This window comes from Heliconius melpomene, chromosome 14 (genome assembly GCF_056956725.1).
Source record: "Heliconius melpomene rosina isolate 202511_hmr_F chromosome 14, ASM5695672v1, whole genome shotgun sequence".
NCBI lineage: Eukaryota > Metazoa > Arthropoda > Insecta > Lepidoptera > Nymphalidae > Heliconius > Heliconius melpomene.
Genome location: NC_140402.1, coordinates 3,867,062 through 3,888,257, shown reverse-complemented (window position 1 = coordinate 3,888,257; position 21,196 = coordinate 3,867,062). Strand labels below are relative to the sequence as shown.

Genomic DNA, 21,196 nt, shown 5'->3' with positions numbered 1-21,196 from the left:
ATGGGCGTCATATGACAATTCAGCCGATGATCACCAATTGACAGAATCAAAGCATTTCTGGTGCCACCTGGGAATGAACTCTATCGTGAAATTAAGGATTTTTAGAGATATTTATGTTAGCCGCATATATATATAGAAAAAAGAAATCGATCATTGTAGAAAAAGATATCTCATTATTATTATTCTGTTCTCTGCATATGGGCATAAGTTCCGAACGTGCCAGCTCATAATTACTACTACGACTAATTACTAATTACTATTACTATTACGACTTAGGAAAATATATACGCAGACCCTAGTATGCTAGTTGGTATTTTTTTTATTAAATTAAGAACTGCATCTAATTTAACGCAGCAATATTCGTGCAGCTTAGGAAGTTTTTTTGTTGATTGGTTGTCAAATGTCATTGTGACTGAAATATTCTGTTATTGTATGTGTCACTGTCATTTGCGACAAGCAAAAGCACGTGAAAAACACGTTATTTGTGCCGGCTATAATGTTGTTGTTTTCTTTTAATTATTATTTTTCTGATTAAAAACATAAATCTAAAACAAATCTACAAAATGTACGAGAAAATCGTTGCGGCGCTAAAAAATATTGAACTAGAATCAACTAATTCGGACTTAGTAGCAACATGCCAACATGTTGTGGTTAGTGCTTATTAAGAAATAATATAGGAGATTAATATATTTATACTATTTTACTTTGAAGAAATATATTTTATATTTACAAAGTAAATATATTTAATTTTATTTATTTATTTATTTTCAGAACTCTATGAAAGATAATGGTAATGAAATTGCAGATGTAATAGATAAATTAGCTGACTTTATATTGAATTTTGATGATGTGGTGCTATTCAAAAAATATTTGTCAAATATTCTCTTAGCATTAGTGTCTTCAAAGATTCCTTTAAAACCTGTATTTTCTAGCACAAATTATGACCAATGCACCGATCTAGAAAAAACACATCATTTAGAGTACTCTATAGTATTAGCATTGGTCAGTGACCATCCAGATATATTGCAGTATGTATATATATTTTTTTAGTAGTACATAGTTATTATGTTAAAATAATATTATATACATATTTTATTAATAAATGTTCTGCTCTTAAAAAAGCTTTATTATGATGTTTCAGATATGCCCTCAAATATTTACAAATAAATGCAATACCTCCTTATGAAATATTTATACATCACGAGGATTCTTATAATGTGGCTCCCAAAAAGCGAAGATTATTAGATTGTCGGCAAAAAATAACTGATTATCATATAGTCTCATGCTGTTACTCTTTGCTTAACAAATTGCCTAATGAACTATCTTTAAAATGGGATTGGACAAAGTTTATAGTAAATTTTAGTAAGCATGAAAATGCTGAAATAAGATGGTAATTATATTTTATTACATATTTTATTTATTTTTTGTATTATCACTTAACATCTAAATACTTATGAAAGAGATCACTTTCACTTACCTAATACTTACCTAATAACAATAATTTTAATATTTCAATTAATCAAATATTATAATTCTCTTAAAAAATCATGATGCATGGATAAATTTTTGAATAAAGGCACCAGCAATCATTATTCACCTCAATACTGAATTGCACCACGTTATCTGCTCGTGGATATATTGTCTTTAATCTTTACACAATAACAATAGGATAATTTTAAAATGTTATTATAATTTTATATAAAAGTAATGTGTCAAAAATATTTTAATTAGAAAAAAAATTAAGAATTTTGATGTCTCTCAATAAGAGTACACAGCTTAAAAAGCTCCAAGCCTCCAAGGACTTGGAGTTCAAGAGGTGATGTTGTGACATCAAACCCGGGAGATGGTGGTGGTAAGGAGGTGTGCCTCCTTACAATCTTTTCGCAATGATAATAAGATCATTTTATTACTACCTACACTTATTCATCTTTAGCTTATTCCTGAACACAACAATTAAAGATATCTAAAAATCATATATTTACAGGATGGTAAAAGAATCTATGGCAATAATAACAAATATGACAGAAGGTCAAACAAAAATATTATCAGCGAATTTAAGTTTGACACAGCAAGATGACATCGAACACATTCCATTGGCAAAAGAGATGTATATAATTGATGGAAATATTAATGAATTAAATTTGAACAGCATTAATGTTGTTAATATTGATGGTATATTACTTCCAATACATGATAAAGATAATAGCCAAGCAGGACATCTAGTGCCAGTAAAGTCAACTATCAATAATTTGAGAAGCCTTGCTCTTGCTGTGGCATCAGGTAAACCATGTTGTAACTGTAAAAAAAAAGATAATATATACTCAATATTCAGTTATTCAAGGCCAAAGGAATGATAAGTATCTTATGCCTTAATTCCTTGGATATATTATTTTTAAATATTGATAGTAATGTTATATAGTTGTATACACACATATATATATGTACTGTTATATAGTAAATTTAATATACTATATATATATATAATATACTAATAAGCAGGTTTTCACTCTAAGCCAACAATATTTTTGCTTTATTATAAAATAAAGTCCTTGTTAGGTTAAATAGCTAATACAATGATTATTGTGAACTCAGTGTTTTATTATATTACACAAAAATTTATTATATTTTCCAAAGGGCAAGCTCTATCCTTAATGGGTCCGGTGGGTTCGGGCAAGACTTCATTGGTAGAACACTTAGCAGCTATAACTGGGCGTAAAGGGACTGCCTTCAAGAAGGTGCAACTAGGTGATCAGACTGATTCCAGAATGTTGTTAGGTTCACATCAATGTACGGACGTGCCTGGCGAATTTACATGGACACCTGGGGTCCTTACTGAGGTAAAGATTTTATATAAATATATGTAAAATTTACATTTAATTTTAGACAAGAACATTACATTTGTTGTGTGTAAGTTTCAAATTCAGCCAGGACTATTTATATATTTTTTAAATGCTATTTATGTAATGTGCACTAGTACATACAATTTATTTATGTTTATTAACTTAATTTTATACATTATCTGTTTATAAATATAAATCAATACTTATTTAAATAAACTCAAGTTAGATAATTATAATATTTAATTTTATTATATGAGTAAATGTGCTCATATAGTCCAGATTGTGCAGGTATTAAGAATTGTTGCTTTGATATTTTCTCTCCAGGCAGTACAAAACGGGCACTGGCTTTTACTAGAAGATATAGACTGTGCAGCTTTAGATGTAGCATCAACATTAAGTTCCTTATTAGAAAGAAATACACTTTGTGTACCTGGCTATAGAGATGCATTACCTTTCACTCCTGGATTTCAGTTATTTGTTACACAGAGGTAAGTTAAAAATATAATAGGGTTATAATATATTTATAATTAATTACTTCTTTATAAAAAAAATGTATGTTTATTTCAGGACAATCATAACAAATTATGGATTTCAAAAGAAAATGTCCAATTCAAGTACACTGTTACAAAAACACTTAACCCAAATAAATGTAGAACCACTCTCTCGGTTAGAATTAGCTGAGATCATACAAACTAAATATCCAAGTCTAAAATCAATATGTCCGAAAATCATTGAAGTATTTATGATGTTTTCGGTAGGAAGCCATGATAGTTCTTTACAATCGGATGTAACCGAAAAAGAATCAAATATAACATTAATGAGAGGTTCAAGACTTATATCAACTAGAGATCTTATTAAATGGTGTTCTAGATCTGTTATTGGATTTAATGTATCCAGTCCTGATTCAGCTTTAAAAGTACTTCAAGATGCGTTAGATATATTCACTTGTTCCATCTCATCTCCCGAACATAGATTAGAGTTGGCAAAAAAAATTGCAACATGTCTAGGCATTGTCGAAACTAAATCGGAATTTTATTGTAAACATCATAAACCTAATGTCTCCTTACATCCGAATTCATTAGACGTAGGTAGAGCGAAAGTGCCCAGAGTTCAAAAAAGTTTGAGTAGGATCGATTTTGATAACAGAGAAGTTGTTTTTTCTTTCACTCGACAGTCAGCTTGCTTACTTGAAAAAATTGCATGTTGTGTGTCTTCAAACGAACCTGTACTTTTAGTAGGAGAAACTGGAACTGGAAAAACATCGTCAATTCAGTATTTAGCTAAACAAACTGGTCATAAACTAGTCGTTATCAATATGAATCAACAGTCAGACTCTGCTGACCTCCTAGGAGGTTACAAACCAGTTGATATGAAATATGTAATACAACCAATTAAAAATGAATACATTGAGATGTTCAAAGGATTTTATAACGTTGAAAAAAATAAGAAATTTATAAATCATATTGACTTGTGTTATGACACCGAGAACTGGACGGCTTTACTAGCTTTAATGAAACAAAGCCATAAAGCAGCCATTGCTCGTCTTACAAACGAAAAAAAAGATGAAAAATTAAAAATATGGCTGGCTTTTGGACACAAACTTATGAAATTGGACCAGCAAGTGAAAGCAGCATCTAAATTAACATTTGCGTTTATTGAAGGCTCTCTAGTTAAAGCAATGCAACAAGGTTATTGGGTGTTATTAGACGAAATAAACTTAGCATCAGCAGAAATATTGGAATGTCTTGCTGGTTTATTAGAAGACAAGAGCGAAACTATAGATTTGTTAGAGAAAGGCGATAAAGTGCCTATTAAAAGGCATTCTGATTTTACCCTATTTGCTTGTATGAACCCAGCCACAGATGTCGGAAAGAAAGATCTTCCTGTAGGTCTAAGGAATAGATTTACAGAATTCTTTATAGATGAACTGACAGAACGAAATGATTTGATGTTGCTAATTGGTGATTATTTATATCACATGAATTTGAGTGGAGCTACATTGGAGTCGATATATAGTTTCTATGCTACTATTAAGAAAGAAGCTAAGTTAAATTTGATTGATGGTTCAGGTATATATTTGTTACTACTTTTATCACTTATTCATATATAACTTTTTCTTGACTTGGCCACTATAAATTAAATACAATTTTTATAACACTGTGCTATTTAATTTCTTAACCATCAATAGGACTATTTTGTTTTTATAATATCCAAATTATACTAATATTAATTTAATAATGTATTAACTTTTAGGAAATTCGCCGCACTATTCTTTACGGACGCTCTGTCGGGCTCTCACTGCGGCGGCCAAAGCGAAATGCGGTACTGTTGCGAGATCGTTATATGAAGCTTTTTGTTTATCGTTCTTAACGCAGCTGGATAGGTCTTCTCATCCTAAAGTTGAAGCTATGATCGCCAAGTGAGTAAAAGTATAACATTAATTAATAATTTGTATTGGTATTTTTTTCTGCATCCTGCATATAGCAGTGTAGACCTATTGGTAAATTAAAGTAATTCAATATTATATATATTGACAATATATATAATGTTGAATTTAAAAATATTCATAAAAATATATTTATTTTCAGGGCTGTGATTGGCAAAAAGAATATTAATGCAGTACTTAAACAATTAATTCCTGAACCAAAAGCAGATGGACAAAATTATTTGCTTTTTGAAGGACATTGGATTCCTCAAGGAAAATTAGACATCAATATACCTGAAGGCTACATTTTAACCCCAACAGTGAGAAAAAACCTACGAGACATAGCACGTATAATATCCTTAGGAAGATTACCTATTTTACTTCAAGGAGACACATCTGTAGGCAAAACTTCGCTTATTACTTATATTGCTAAGGCATCCGGAAATTATTGTGTCAGAATAAATAACCACGAACATACAGATTTACAAGAATACATTGGGTCCTATGCAACTGACTCTAGCGGCAACTTAGTATTTAAAGAAGGCGTTCTTGTAGAAGCAATGCGAAAAGGTCATTGGATTATACTTGATGAATTAAATTTGGCACCAAGCGATGTATTAGAGGCTTTAAATCGGGTTTTAGACGATAATCGTGAACTATTCATCCCAGAAACACAACAAGTAATTAAAGCTGATCCCAACTTCATGCTCTTTGCTACACAAAATCCACCAGGCTTATATGGAGGTCGGAAAATGCTCTCTAGAGCTTTCAGAAATCGCTTCGTTGAACTGCATTTTGATGAAATTCCCAGAAAGGAATTAGAAACTATTTTACATCTCAGATGTCATATACCACCCACATATAGTAAAAAAATGATCGAAGTTATGGCAGAATTGCAAGTTAGAAGACGTGGATCTGCGGCTGTTCAAGGAAAAGACGGTTTTATTACATTAAGAGATTTATTCAGATGGGGCCAAAGATATAAGCATGCATCTAAAGATATGCTAACTGTAGAAAAGTTTTACGATTGGGACCAACATATTGCTGATGAAGGCTATCTTATATTGGCTGGTAAAGTCAGACAAATGGACGAGAGGCATATTATAGAAGAAGTCATAAAAAAACATATTAAAAGAAAAGTTATTCCTGACAACCTTTTTAGCTTACATCAAAATACATCCCCTGTAACTAAACACATACTAGACACACTTTTGAATAACCAATTTGTCGAATTTTCACACGTCGTTTGGACGTTTAATATGAGAAGACTGGCAGTTTTAATAGCTAAGGCTTTTACTTTTAATGAACCTGTGTTATTAGTCGGAGAAACAGGTTGTGGGAAGACTACTATATGTCAGGTCTTGGCAGCTTTGAGTAATAGACAATTGCTTTCTGTTAATTGTCATATGCACACAGAAAGCTCAGATTTCTTAGGCGGACTTCGTCCTGTAAGACAGTACAAAAATGATGGTAGATTGTTTGAATGGGTGGACGGTCCACTAATAAAGTCAATGGAAAAGGGGCACTTGTTTTTGGCAGACGAAATTTCCTTAGCAGACGACAGTGTTTTGGAAAGACTTAATTCGCTCCTTGAACCTGAGAGACAGCTTGTTCTTTCAGAGCGCGGAATGGAAGATAGTTCAAATATTGTTGTTATAACAGCTGTTTCTAATTTCCATTTTATTGGCACAATGAATCCTGGAGGAGACTTTGGTAAAAAAGAACTATCTCCTGCACTACGCAATCGATTTACAGAAATATGGTGTGATCATGTTAGTTCTAGAGACGACTTACTGAAAGTTCTAGAAAAAAGTGTGTCTAAAGGAATTGCCTTAGGAAATCAAGAAGATGGTAATTCCGGTATCGGCAACTGTATTTTGGATTTTACAGCATGGCTTAAGAGTTCAGAAGTGACAAACAAGTTTCCATTTAGTATACGCGATTTATTATCGTGGGTTCAGTTCATCAATATAACTGTGTCCAAAACTTTAATGGACGTCCCGGAAGCATATGTACATGGTGCTTGTATGACTTTCTTAGATTGTTTTGGCACTACTCTGACTGGTCATATAGATTCTGATACATTAATTTTATTGCGTAAAAACGCCATAAATTTCTTACTAAATCAAATTAAAACGTTCAATAACGATGACACTGAAAACCTAAAAGAAATATTAATTAGTAAAAAGATTATTGAAGCTGAAAAAGATGATTCTAGATTTGGTATAAAACCATTCTTTATAGATTGTGGACCATACGGACATGATGACGAAAAACAAAAATTCACATTTACTGCCCCCACTGTAGGCTCCAATACATTGAGGTTATTGCGTGGATTACAATTAAATAAAGCTATTCTCCTGGAGGGAAATCCAGGTGTAGGCAAAACTAGTTTGGTAACAGCATTAGCTAAATGTTCGGGTCATAAAGTAGTGCGAATAAATTTAAGTGATCAAACAGTAAGTTGTTTTACTTATGTGTTAGATTTACTATTTTATATGTTAAAACCTAACTTTGAATAACCATTATTTAAATTTTATTACAGGATATTACAGACCTATTTGGAACCGATCTGCCATCGGAAGATGGGTCTTTTACATTTAAAGAGGGGGCATTTTTACGTGCCCTTCAAAATGGTGATTGGATTTTATTAGACGAACTAAACTTAGCCCCACAACCAGTACTTGAAGGCTTAAATGCTTGTTTAGATCATAGAGGAGAAATATATATTCCTGAATTGGGAAAGACATTTAAAGTAAAGAAAGAAACCAAATTGTTTGCATGTCAAAATCCGTTGAAACAAGGTGGGGCGAGAAGAGGATTACCTGTTTCCTTTTTAAATAGATTCACGCAAGTGTACATTGATACATTAACAAAAGACGATCTGTTATTCATTGTAAAAGCACAATATTCTCGAGTACCAAGAGATATTTTGCACAAAATTGTTCAATTCAACTGTAAAGTAGCACATGAAATTACTGAAGTCCAATCATGGGGCCATAAAGGTGGTCCTTGGGAAATGAATTTAAGAGACATACAAAGGTGGTGTGAAGCGCTAATAAATGATGATAATAGTAGATCAAAAGTAGCGCCAGGAAAGTTTGTTGACATATTATATGTAAATCGAATGAGATGTGAAGAAGATAAGGCGAAAATGATACAGTCGTATGACGAAATATTTTGTCCTGAATATCCAAGAAGTCAAAGTAATCCTCAGTTGGTAGTAAACGATGATGAAATAATCATAGGAGATGTATCGTCGAAACGAAACAAAGAAAAGGAATTCAAGAATAGGCGATCAATGGAAACAAATTTACTCATACTCAGAAATCAAACATCAGCTCTTAGAGCTTTAGCACAAAATGTGAAAATGAATTGGCTCTCAATTCTTGTTGGTTCAACTGCGACTGGGAAAAGCAGTATTATTCAAACACTAGCGGATGTAACGGGGAATGAATTACATGTTATACCGGTGACATCTGCAATGGACGTATCGGACTTGTTAGGAGGTTTCGAACAAGTAGATTATAATCGCAATCTCGAAAATATTTACGATGAAATAGAAACATTAACTATCCAAGTGGTACGGGAAGCTTGGATAAAGCAGAAAATAACAGAATGGAAAACAAATAAACTACTAACTAATTTATATCAATACAAGAAGTACCAATCTAATTGTCTCGAAAAAAACTTTTCTGATGAAAGTGTGAAATATTTTATAGATAAAATAAAATTTTTGCATTTTGATCATTGTGAAAAGCTATTAGGTTATGCTAAGACATACAAATTACAGACTAATAATATTGAAAAAGTTATGAATAATTTAACAAAATTACTAACGAAAGTATCAAAACTCTCTACAGTCAATATTGGTGGTAAATTCGAGTGGGTTGATTCGTTGCTTGTAAAAACTTTGGTTGAAGGATCATGGCTTCTGTTAGACAATGTTAATTTGACATCTTCTGCTGTGTTAGACAGACTAAACGGCTTATTGGAGCCTAATGGAGTACTCAGTATACCAGAAAGGGGAGAAATTAGTGAAATCAAACCTCATCCTAATTTTAGAGTCTTCTTTACTATGGATCCTAAATATGGAGAAATTTCAAGAGCAATGAGAAACAGAGGCGTGGAAATATTTTTACTTAGACCAGAAGATCTGGATTTAGGTTTATCTGAAACAATGAATTTCATGGATTTAGTTGCTTTGCTGTCCTCATGTGGGCTTCCAAATGAGTATCATGATATTTGTATACGCTGTCATGAGTCTCTATCTGCATTTATTCAAGGTAAAGTAATGAATATAAAATGTTCCATATTAACTGTGGCGTTACACATACACAGTATAGTTAAATTATTTAATATAATCTTTTTAACTGTATCTTTGCAGGTTTGGAACGACCAACTGTTTCACATTTATTGCAAGCTGCTCACTTAACTTGTCAACAGTTGGTCAGAGGTATTTCTAGTCATATAGCTTTATTAAACAGTTTCTCTGACGTTTATATAAAGCCTAGAACTGGCAATGATTTTACCTCATCCGTAAACATGTCGTTAGCTGAAATGAAAAATGCAATGCTAAAAGAATTAGAATCTGAACTAGAAACAGAACAATATGATTCAATAGTTTCTAAAAATCTCACTCATACATTAACAGTGAAAGGCTTGTGTAAAAATTCTGCATATGTAATTGCTAAGCAAATCGTGTATTCCACAATTAAGCAGGCAAATGAAGAAATGTCTGATAGTTCAGCTATATTATCATTACTTTCTGTTTTAACGTCGTACCAGAAAAGTTCTCAGGATTTATTAAAAATTATATATTCTATCATAAAGATGGATGTTAAATCAAATGACAATAATAAACTAAAACAATTAGTTTCTCAAATGAACGAAGCAGCTTATGATAATTTAAAACGAGAAAATTCTTTTGAATCGTATAAACGATTTTTACCAGAAGCATATGAAATTAAAAGCGAAACGATTTGCAAAGTTAATTCTAATTTTGTTTTCCTTTACATGGAACTAAAAAATATAATTATACAGTTATCTTTACCTGACAATGGTTTCTCTGCGTTTAATTATTCATGCGCAGTGTCTGATGGTAAATTAACTGATGACTTTGTAGAGTATCCTATTTTGAGAAATTGTCATCTTTATTTGCAAATGATTGATGGTTATATTGAAAATGCAATAAAATCTGGTGTAACTTGCTTAAATGACAACATGGTGTGTAGTTTGCTACAACTACTAAACTGGCGTGAAAGATTCATAAAGACATGCTCTATGCCGATTTTTGAAAAATCAAAAAATAAACGCACACCGATCCTAAAAGAAGAAATAATACCTTTACTGAATGTCCACAGTAAATGGATACAGAAGTATTTGCTTGGAGAATTATTTAAAATGCCTCCAAATCATAAATTTTTAGAAAAGTTTATTTATGATTTGGATAGATTGAACTTACATGGGGACCAATCACGTTCGAAAGTTGCGAAATTAAGTAAGAAATTACGTAAATATTACGGTCAGCCAAAGCTTTATCAAAATCAGAACGAATACGATCTCTGTATTGCAAAAAAAGAATTGTACAATAAAATACAGTTTGATCTGAATGAACCAATTGATAAGCAACTGGCAAAAGTTTCAACCAGTCCCAGTCAATTATCAGACACCGCATTGGCTTTTGATGTACCTGAAAATAGTACAATTAAAGATATTGAAGAAATCCATAAAAAAATTGATAAAAATAAAATAAATACAGATAAAATGATATCTGAACAAAAAGTTTTACCGATAAACTTATATGTGATACAAAGGGTGATAAATATTTTGCAACCTCATTTATTCTCTATTTCAATAAGATTAACAGATGAGTTGGGATTTGAAAAAGAAATGCCTAATTCTGATATTATTGAGTTATTATCTAGTCTTGTTTCTTTGGGAAGTGTTATGAAAGGATTTCCGCCAGCTTTGTTGAACCAGTTACAAATAATTGATAATATTCTTGGGGGCAACAAAGATGTCATTATTAAAAGGTGAGATATTGGTTATATTATATCATTTTTATATTTTTTTCGTATATGTAAATAGTATAAACGTTTCTTTAATGAAATTAAATTAATAACTAAGTAGTTTACTTTTATTAATTTGTATTGTAGTACATTAATATATTAAATTAAATGGATGTAGAGGATTAATATTATATTGGCTTTTGTATTTTATTCATAATTTTTTTTGCTATTTAAAAGTTAACCATATCATAGTGAATATTGTCTACTCACTCTTCTTACAGAATATCATCGCTACCATTAAGTTTTTGGACGGAGCTATACAAACTGCTTTCTAATTCTCCAGTAAACTATTCATTGTCTTTCTTGAACTTAAATAATTTCGTTAACTCTGAAGAAACAGTGGAATTGATTCCAGCGAATACACAGCGAGTGTCAATGAATCTACCCTTGATGCCTTTTTATATACAAAATTTGACTACATTCGTAGATAAAGCGAGTGAGTAAGCTTTTAAAGTTCAATACTATGATTATATTTGCAAGGACGCTTTAATACAATAAATCATATTTCATCGTAGAATTGAATCAAAAGTAAATTAGACGGTGATTACAAAAATTAAAGAAATAATAAATATAAAATAAATTTTAAAAAAGAATTCAATATATTTCTTTATTAGTTAGACTAAGTTTGATTATATTTACAGCATTGCATCCAGTATTGGCATATGATAAAGTAGCATTGAGAGATCGCGTCGAATATTCGATCCAAATGGGAAGAATATTAAATATATTATGGAAGAACATTGGTACTTTAGATTCTGCGGCAACATTGAAATTGTAAGTTTCACCTAATTATAAACTACTACTTTCATTTTACTTATAAAGTTACTTCTTATTAAGAAGATTCAAAGATTCAAGTAAATTCTACCCAAATATTTTAAATACTGTTACTTTGCACATTAATTTGATCAGTAATGAATCGAATACCAAATATTCTGTTCTGTGTTCTCTCTTCACATTTTATATGCGTGAATAACTTAAATTTAAATACTTAAATATGGTAAAGAATTTTTCACCAAATTTTTTTTCTTCTTTAAAAATTATTAAATTAATAGCTTACATTTTACTCTATTAATACCATATTTAACAAGATATCGTATGAATGAATTTCAATAATAACTAACTATAATTGTAATTTCTAAGTATCTATTACAATATTCATCCGTTTACAGAAAATCAGATGCTGAATTTGAACTAATGAGATTTGAACATTTACTGAATTGCATACAAAATATACTATCAGAGCGATATAATGCTAATAACTATCCTTTGGAACCTATCGATGATAAAAACCAACACATACACAAATATTTCCAAGATGACAAACAATTTTTGAATATGTTTGTTAAAGCTGAAACTTTACGCAATGATTTATTGGATGCCCAAAATCAATTAGAAACATCAAAAACGAAAACAAAGATATTGATTGCGGAACTTTCTCTTATGACGAGTCTCATTTTTATTCGGATAATGGCGGAAATAAGTCCGATTGACCATGTTGAAAAATATCGTCTAAAAGTTCAATATATTGACGAAGACATAGCAATGTTCGATAAATTGCTAAGTGTTTATTACGTGCATGGTGTTATATCTGGAACTATAAGTGAGAATAGAAATATTGAAAAGCCTTCCCAAGTTAGTGTAGATTTTTACAAAGAAGGTTCGGAAAATAGAGAGATGCTAAAAAAAGTGCACCCATATTGTAATGTTTTGATGGAATTGAAAGAGAAGACTGCTCAAAGAGTGCATAAATATGCATCAGGAAACACGTTCAGACCTAAAGAACCGTCGTACGGTAGCTTTGTGAAGGTGTGTACAATGATTTTATTATTTTATCTTTTATAATAAAATGTGTCAATAAATATTAATTTTAAAAGAATATTGAGTATTTAGATGTTCATTACAAAAATACTTTCGCTGTTTTTGCTTTTGCTTTTTTTTGTAAATCTTTTTAACTTAAAATAAATAAAACAAGCTTCACGTTGCATCCCGCACGCAACAGGGCAGGCATAGGGAACCTAGTTTTAAGGCACTTCGTTCTCCACTTTCCGTCAAATTTTGGAGGCATTGCGTGTTGAGTCGCGAAACTCAACGCCGCGTTTTATATTATACGAGAGCGAATAATTAGGAATGTTGCAATCGAACCCGCAACCAGTCGCATTTACAGTGACACTTTGTGTCCCCGCGCTACGACTTGCCTCAGTTATATATTTAAAAGTTATCATCATCTATTTATCTTTTTTCAGTTCAATGTACTCCATAAATTTTAAATACTAATAAATATATTTTCAGGACTGCCAACATTTTATCAAATCAGTATTATCAGACAAAACTACTTCTAATTTGTCTATTAATTTAATATCAACTTGCACTAAATTATACGAAGCAATACAAACGAATAAATACGACAAATCATTAATACAAAACGCACAAACAGTTTTAAAGGAAATTTCCTCTTGGATATATTCCGCTAAAGCATTTTCTAAGAAAGTTTCCACTTCCTACTCTGAAGCGTTCCCAGATTTAGCAAAACCTTTAGAAAATTCTTTATCCCAAATTATATATAGTGTTACTATACTCGGTGATTTAATAAGAGAGTTAATAGTAAAGTTGGAACAAGGTCCATATTTGCGTGATGTTTTAATATCATTTTTATTATATCCCAACGATATTCCCAATAAGGATGCAAGGGAAAAGCACCTTAATAGATTTATTTCGAATAATTTCTTACAAGTGCTAAATCGAAATGTGATTGCACGTAACGAAGATGTTTATCAAGCGGAATTAGAGTGCCTACAGTAAGTAAAGGATATATATTTTATTAATATTTATCGATTGTAAAATAGTAAAATATATTAATAGCTTATTGTTCTTTTTTCTTAAATTAATAATTATTTTACTTTAGAATAATTAAACTATTAAGCTAATATTAATTCAGCTCGTGACTGAATCGATTTTTAAGTTTTAAATTATGTATAATTTTGTATTGTAATACAATAAAATTGATTCATTATTTCAGAGTGTTAAAAATGAATTTAAAAGAGCTAAGCATGAATTGCCTCGCCTTAGAACGTATGGATAGAGTAACGATAAACTCAATGCTATCGACTCTTAATTCTCTAGTAAAAACATGGGAGAAGCAAAGGCAAGCTATTGAAAAGCAAAAGCAAGATGACGAAGCTTTATATGTTACTAAGTGAGTATATGTTTAGTAAATGTCAATATGTATACATTTATATGTTTTGCAACATAATAATAAGTTTTTTTTATAATTATGATAGTATAATTGAGATAGTTGAAAAAGTATGTTTTATATATGTTTTTCTTTTTTCTTGTTTAGTATGTTTTTCATAAGAGATTATTTAGTTAGAGATATCATGGAAGTTCGTTTTGATACCAAATACGCCTTTTGGTATTCCATTTGAAGAAAGATTTACATTTAAAATACACAAAATAATTTGGTGTCTTTACCAAAGAACGAAATACATTCTATAATTACTGGCTATATTCCTGTAGGGCTGAAAGCTTATTAAGATATTTTTTTATTCCCCTTGTAATAAGAGTTGACCCATAAAATAACAAATTTACATTAACTATCAGGTCCAAATGTGATGACGAAGATGAAGAAGCAATGGCCTATGAAGAGATGATTGAAATGTTCCCTTCATACTCTGAATCTGATTTCGGCGATTTCAAACCACCTTCCTTAGAACAGAAAAAAATAAAAGTGGCATCAACAGAAAAACCAAAATATTTAATCAATTCTGATGATGTGTCTCTAATATACAAATGGCACAGTAATTTATTACGCAATATGACAAACGCGCAATGGTTACCCAAGCCAAAGAAATTGGTGGGCAACGATGTAGTAAGCTCTCTAATACAAAGGTATCCCACATTTAGCAAGGTTATACAAAACGCCTGGGAGGCTCTAGATGCGGATTTCGAAGGAACTATTACACCTAGTTTGTTAGTTCTCGTGTCACATATTAAAGATAAAGTGGATGGTACTGGTAAGTTTCTTTGAATATTATGAAATATGTGTTATCATTAATAAAAGTTCTGAATTTATTTTTATATGTAGTAGTGAACTTACCTACGTAACGTTACTTTTTCAAGTTTAATAATGTTTTTTTATTATTATTTTCAGTTCGAGCTAATCAAAAAGTAGATTTCTATCGTTCTGCGTGGGTATCAGAGACTAGAGAGTGCTTGCCACTATTGCACAAAGTCAGGGAAACTACTAATGAATTGTTAGATCAATGGCCTGACTTTCCTACTTTGAAAGATGTAAGTATAGAAAATTGAATGTCATTTTTAAAATGATAATAAAATATGTCTTTAGAGTTTTTACATAACAATATTAAATATATATATTCTGATTTATTTATTACGTTGTACCCTGTATATAGCAGAGTAAACTTAGAAAACGTAGTGTCAAGACATTCTGTTTTGCACTTTCCGTCCGAATGCGAGGTATTGCGAGTTGAATAGTGGAGCTGAACGTCGCTCTTTGTCCCAACAGAGCGGGACGTATAAAAATGTTCATTGCTTCTAAAGGATTGGATCCTAGGTTTGAATTCATAACCATCGTTACAGTGACACTCTATGTCACTGCGCCATTTTATAATTAAATATTTAAAAGTTATTCTCATTTATAAATTAGTTCTTCTATTTTGCTATCTATTTTTTTTTTCAATTTCACGCTTTATAGCAGAATACGTAAAGGGAACCGTTCTACAATCCTCCAATAACTATTAATATAAAAAATATTTTTTCAGATTATAGTAATAGTGGATAGAATTCTAAGTCTCCCCATATCTAGTCCCGTTTCACGTTTTCTCACCGGCTTGGAGTTACTTCGGGATAAGATCGAGGAATGGAATAAAAATGCACATAAAGGGAACAATATGATAAACATATCGTTGGCGGTCGGACAACAGATTATTAATTGGAGAAAATTAGAAATGAGCCATTGGAAAGAGTGCCTTAATAACTTACACCAAAGGTAAATACTTTTTTAATGATAAAAAAAATAATAACTTTAATGATACAACATAATAAAAGTAATATAACAAAGAACGTTGAGTTCTGCCACTTAACACGCAATGTCTTGAAAATTGAGAGGTACGTGAGGAATGGAGTGACCTAACACTAGGTTCCTATCTCATTATGCTACGCGGGATACAGTTTGATGCTAAAAAAAAATTAAAATTTAATTTAAAAAAATATATTTTTTTTATTCCAGACAACAGTCAGAAGCACACAAATACTGGTTCTATATGTATACAGTAGTAAACTCTTATTTAGATCCAAATGATGACCTGACATCGTCACGGGTAGTGTCAGTGTTAAAGGACTTTATGGAGAAATCTAATTTAGCTGAATTTGAAGTTAGATTGGATATAGTTTACGTTTATCATTGTCATTTGGTCCATTTAGAACAGAGTGCAAGGCGAGGTAAGTTGTTTTGTATTTAATTTCAAAGCGAAATAATGACATTTCAGATTTAATTATTACTCAAGGTTAAATTTTGAGCTAAATTTATGAGGATAAATTATCGAATTTAGGGCTTAGACTTTAAAATTGTTATTTTAAACACTAGATTGATTTTTTTAAACTTCTCAACTTCAGAGTTTTAAGGGTCATATAATATTAAAAAATATATATTACTAAATTAATCTGATTAATTATACACATTATTTACTTATTCTTATTACAGATGAACTGCTATCAATATTGTGGAATACATATAACTATTTCGCACAATTTTCCTCGCAAATTGCCGTTGTAATTAAAGAGAAGCGTGCACCTATAGAAAAGAAACTTCGAGATTTTGTTAAAATCTGTTCATGGGACAGAGATCTTAGCTATTGGAGTGTTAAAGATACTGTGGAAAAAGTACACAAAGTGTTGCATAAGCATACTAAAGAGTTTGAGGTGAGGTTTAATATTTTTTTAGCTGCATGCTCCCCACTTAACAGGAAGCGGAATTCAAAGCCGCGCTTTGTCCTGTTTCGACAGAGAAAAAAGAAAATAATTAAAATTATATTTTTATGTTACTTAATTTGTATAATTTTCAACTGTAATATTAAGACCTATTAATTAATGTTATATATAATCTTCTGGTTCATCTTCTGGTATAAGAAAGATTTGACGACATGTGATAATTGTCTATTGGAATAAAAAAAATATTTTAAATTTTGAATATCATTCATGAACATAACACTCACATTCCCAATATCATCTATATATTGACGGATATATCAAATAGTTTATATTTATCACTTCCAGAAAGTTCTAAAAGAAACCGTAGCCACCTATCTAATAGATAATACAAATGAAGTCGGTTCAGATCACGTGGGTATATGGGATAGACCAAAAAGGGCGACCGGGGCGAACGCTACCGGCGGCGCTTATATGATCGATTTGACGAATTATATTGTTTTGGTAAGAAATATTAAGGTAAGTTAATTGTTTAGTTAATTGTTATTATGCTTTACTCTTAATAAGATCTTTGATTTTCTTGATTTTTACACATTTTAAATGAGACTTTAACCGGATTAAACGCGTATGTTTCGACAGATGAATGCCCCCTCAGGCATTCATCTGTCAGTTGACATTTTTTTTATATCAAACTAACCTTTTTTTTTTGTTTGGGTAACCATGAGTTCATAGTCTACGTTGTCATTTTTGAGGCTTTTTAAGTAGTTGAATCCAATCGTGTTTTTTTCTGCTTTCCCTTTATTATTTTAGTTTAGTTCTTTATATTTTTTGGTTTATTTGAAATTTTTGGGATTTTAAATTTAATATTTGAACAATTTTGTATAATTGCTTAACTATTTACTTAAAAAGATTCATTTTAAAAATATATTATTGTCACCATAAGATTATAAAAACCGTTAGTTCGTAATTTTTTTCGTTAAATTGTAAAATATCGAAAAATTGGAAACTCTTTAAGCGCTGGCCCTATTTGGTCGCCTTTGCAGCAAAATCGACCAATTCGCGCTGTGACCACTGAGCTAAGCTACTAAATAGGTGTAAAAAAATTAAACTTTATTTATTATGTGATATAAAGTATGTAGTATTGATATATTTTTTAAATTATTAGAAAATTAAAAAATAAACGATGTCATTTCAGAAATACCTAGATCAGTGTGACCAACCTTGCAACATAATAACTGAGGGTACTCTATTATCAAAAGTACCAACATTACACAATAAAGCTAAAATATTATGCAAAGATACAATTGCTAATACCGGATACCCGACATTAGTACAAGCGTTAGACGACTTTGTAACATCAGTTATTGAAACTAGTGCTCATTTGGGATCTTTGGAGGTATTTATATAATTTTATATTTTGTTTTAAAAAAATACAAAGTAGTTTTATTTATGTTAATTAATTTGTAATTTATTTTAACTTATATAAACGTTTTATCTTAATTAATTTTTAAGTTTTCTTTTTGAATTAATGTTGTGGCTTATGAAAAATTGTTTTAAATTTAAAAAAAATATGCGGAATTTAGCTTTATCTAAAAAAATATTAAAAATGTGATATAAAAAGTTAAATTAAACATAGCCAGACATGGGCGGAAAAATAATGACATCTTAACTTACGCTTTAGAAAATGAGTTATAAATATATTTAAAACTTTATCAGGTGGACACATCAGCTGGCAAAGATAAACAAAAATCACAAGCTAAGAACATCATTCAACAAAAGCGTAAAGCACTAGCTGATTTATTCAAATATTTAGCTAAAATGGGCCTCAACTATAGAACGGGCCTAGTAATATTATCAGCGTCTGAAGAATTGTACGATTTTACCATACCACCTGTGGACTTAGATGCGGCTATGAGTTATTTGAAAAGCAGGTACAATTATATATATTTTTTAGCTTCACGCTTTATCCCGCATATAACAAGGTAAGCAGGTAGGGAGGGACCTTGGAAACCTAGTGTTAAGATACTGTGTTCCGATAAGACACTTCCGTCCCCTACTTGCCGCACTTTGCCTCGTTTCCAGAGTGAAAATGAACATATTCAATATTTCCTTTCCTCCAGTGGGAATCGAACCCACGTCCTTCGCAATCACAGATCCCCGCTGGTTCCCCTGCGGCTCGACGGCCTTAGAGCTTTTTATGCTAACATAATATGTGTTGTATATTTATGACCTCATACACGATTTCATAGATTTTTCCACATTCACATAACATTTTTAAACAATGGAAAAATTAATAAATTACTATTATCAATTTATATATTTATCTATGTTTATTTCAGGCGTTGTGACCCAACTCTCCTAATGTTATGGTCAGGATGTGAGAAATACTTCCAAAAGAACATAGCAAGACATAGGCTATTCAGTGCTGCCTTACAATCTCCTCATGGCGACCTTGGATTGCAAAATATTGAGAGATGTAAAGGTTTCGCTGCTCAATTATTGGTAAGAATTTATTATTTTAGGTATAATTATATTTGATCATGAACATTTATGTTTATTTTAATGACAATTAACTCTATTCTAATTATGTTGTTTCTACATGTAGTGTCAAAAAACAAAAAACAAAACAAAAATATATAGTGCCAAAATATACCGTTTTTCTTTCCACCGCTCCATCGTGGTATCGTGGGACAGCGTCAATCTATGCTGTCCCATTTAACAAAGAAATATTTTCACACAGCATTACATGTTAATTATAGCAGCGATAAAATTGTGAAGAAAAATAACACATGTTATTTTTCTTTAAAAAGTTACTGAGGACATTTATATAACAGAAGATTTTTCCAAAGAAACCATACAGAAGCGCAAAGAATTACTACCACAGCTAAAGGAAGAAAGGAAGAAGGGAAACGAGGCCTACATATGGAATAACAAACTAATAGTAAAATCTAGGGAAAATGAGAAAAGGAAAAGAGACAACTCAACATCTCCCGGTGGGAACCTACAACAACAAGAAAAAGTAAAAACTATAATAGCTCCTGCTAAACTTCTACGAACAGATCCATTTGCATACATGCGTTCCCGATCACACTCCCTAACTGAAAAAACAACTCCTAATATGTAGGAATCACTAGACACCGGTAATCAAGAAAAAATAAACAACAAAAACCTCCAATTAAAAGAAAATCTCCCCAAGCCGGTTGGTCACCGTGGGGTTAGAGACCATTACCCCTCAAAAGACCCTACACTGGGAATCAAAACTAAAAAAAGTAACTGTAAAAATAACAATAACAATATTTTCATTGCAACATTGAACACAAGGTCATTAAAAACACAAGAAAGATTATACGAGCTAGATTTTGCATTACAACGGATAAAGTGGGATATTATAGGTTTATCTGAAATACGAAGATCAGAAGAACAAATACAGGAATATGATAACTATATATTCTACTTTAAAAACATTACTCCAGGACTGTATGGAATTGGTTTTATAATAAAAAAACATCTTAAAAATAATATCCAGGATATTATTGGTATTTCAGATAGAATAGCAATTTTAAATATTAAGTTACCCGAACATAAGCAACCTATTTCAATAGTTCAGGTATACGCTCCAACAGAACATGCTGAAGAAGAACAAAAAGACCTATTCTACCAAAAATTAAAGCAAGCAATGGAACAAGTATACAAAACAGTAATAATAATGGGAGACCTAAACGCCCAAATAGGTAAAAGTAATAAAAATGAAGACTTCTGTCTGGGACCTTATTCATTTGGAAAGCGAAATAACAACGGTCAAAGGCTAATAGAATTTGTCCAGGAATTCAACTTAAGGGTCATGAATAGTTATTTCAATAAAAAAAAGAGCAGGAAATGGACGTGGATATCACCAAATGGAAGAGTCAAGAACGAAA

At 31.0% G+C, this 21,196-nt stretch overlaps 1 protein-coding gene across 1 annotated transcript in view; it reads left to right on the top strand.

The window, feature by feature from the left end:
- Positions 1-451: 451 nt before the first annotated feature.
- LOC146531994 (midasin) overlaps positions 452-21,196 on the top strand; it is a 34,048-nt gene continuing 13,303 nt past the window's right edge. The window contains exons 1-25 of the mRNA XM_085197689.1: positions 452-650; positions 772-1,028; positions 1,142-1,390; positions 1,985-2,280; positions 2,635-2,837; positions 3,165-3,328; positions 3,408-4,909; positions 5,094-5,259; positions 5,429-7,724; positions 7,811-9,551; positions 9,653-11,300; positions 11,558-11,772; positions 11,978-12,110; positions 12,506-13,142; positions 13,626-14,131; positions 14,353-14,529; positions 14,934-15,346; positions 15,484-15,623; positions 16,115-16,341; positions 16,582-16,793; positions 17,056-17,273; positions 17,628-17,798; positions 18,475-18,675; positions 18,996-19,210; positions 19,619-19,781. Coding sequence (XP_085053815.1) covers positions 564-650; positions 772-1,028; positions 1,142-1,390; positions 1,985-2,280; positions 2,635-2,837; positions 3,165-3,328; positions 3,408-4,909; positions 5,094-5,259; positions 5,429-7,724; positions 7,811-9,551; positions 9,653-11,300; positions 11,558-11,772; positions 11,978-12,110; positions 12,506-13,142; positions 13,626-14,131; positions 14,353-14,529; positions 14,934-15,346; positions 15,484-15,623; positions 16,115-16,341; positions 16,582-16,793; positions 17,056-17,273; positions 17,628-17,798; positions 18,475-18,675; positions 18,996-19,210; positions 19,619-19,781 — 12,237 coding nt within the window. The 5' untranslated portion in view covers positions 452-563. The remainder of the gene's footprint in view (positions 651-771; positions 1,029-1,141; positions 1,391-1,984; positions 2,281-2,634; positions 2,838-3,164; positions 3,329-3,407; positions 4,910-5,093; positions 5,260-5,428; positions 7,725-7,810; positions 9,552-9,652; positions 11,301-11,557; positions 11,773-11,977; positions 12,111-12,505; positions 13,143-13,625; positions 14,132-14,352; positions 14,530-14,933; positions 15,347-15,483; positions 15,624-16,114; positions 16,342-16,581; positions 16,794-17,055; positions 17,274-17,627; positions 17,799-18,474; positions 18,676-18,995; positions 19,211-19,618; positions 19,782-21,196) is intronic.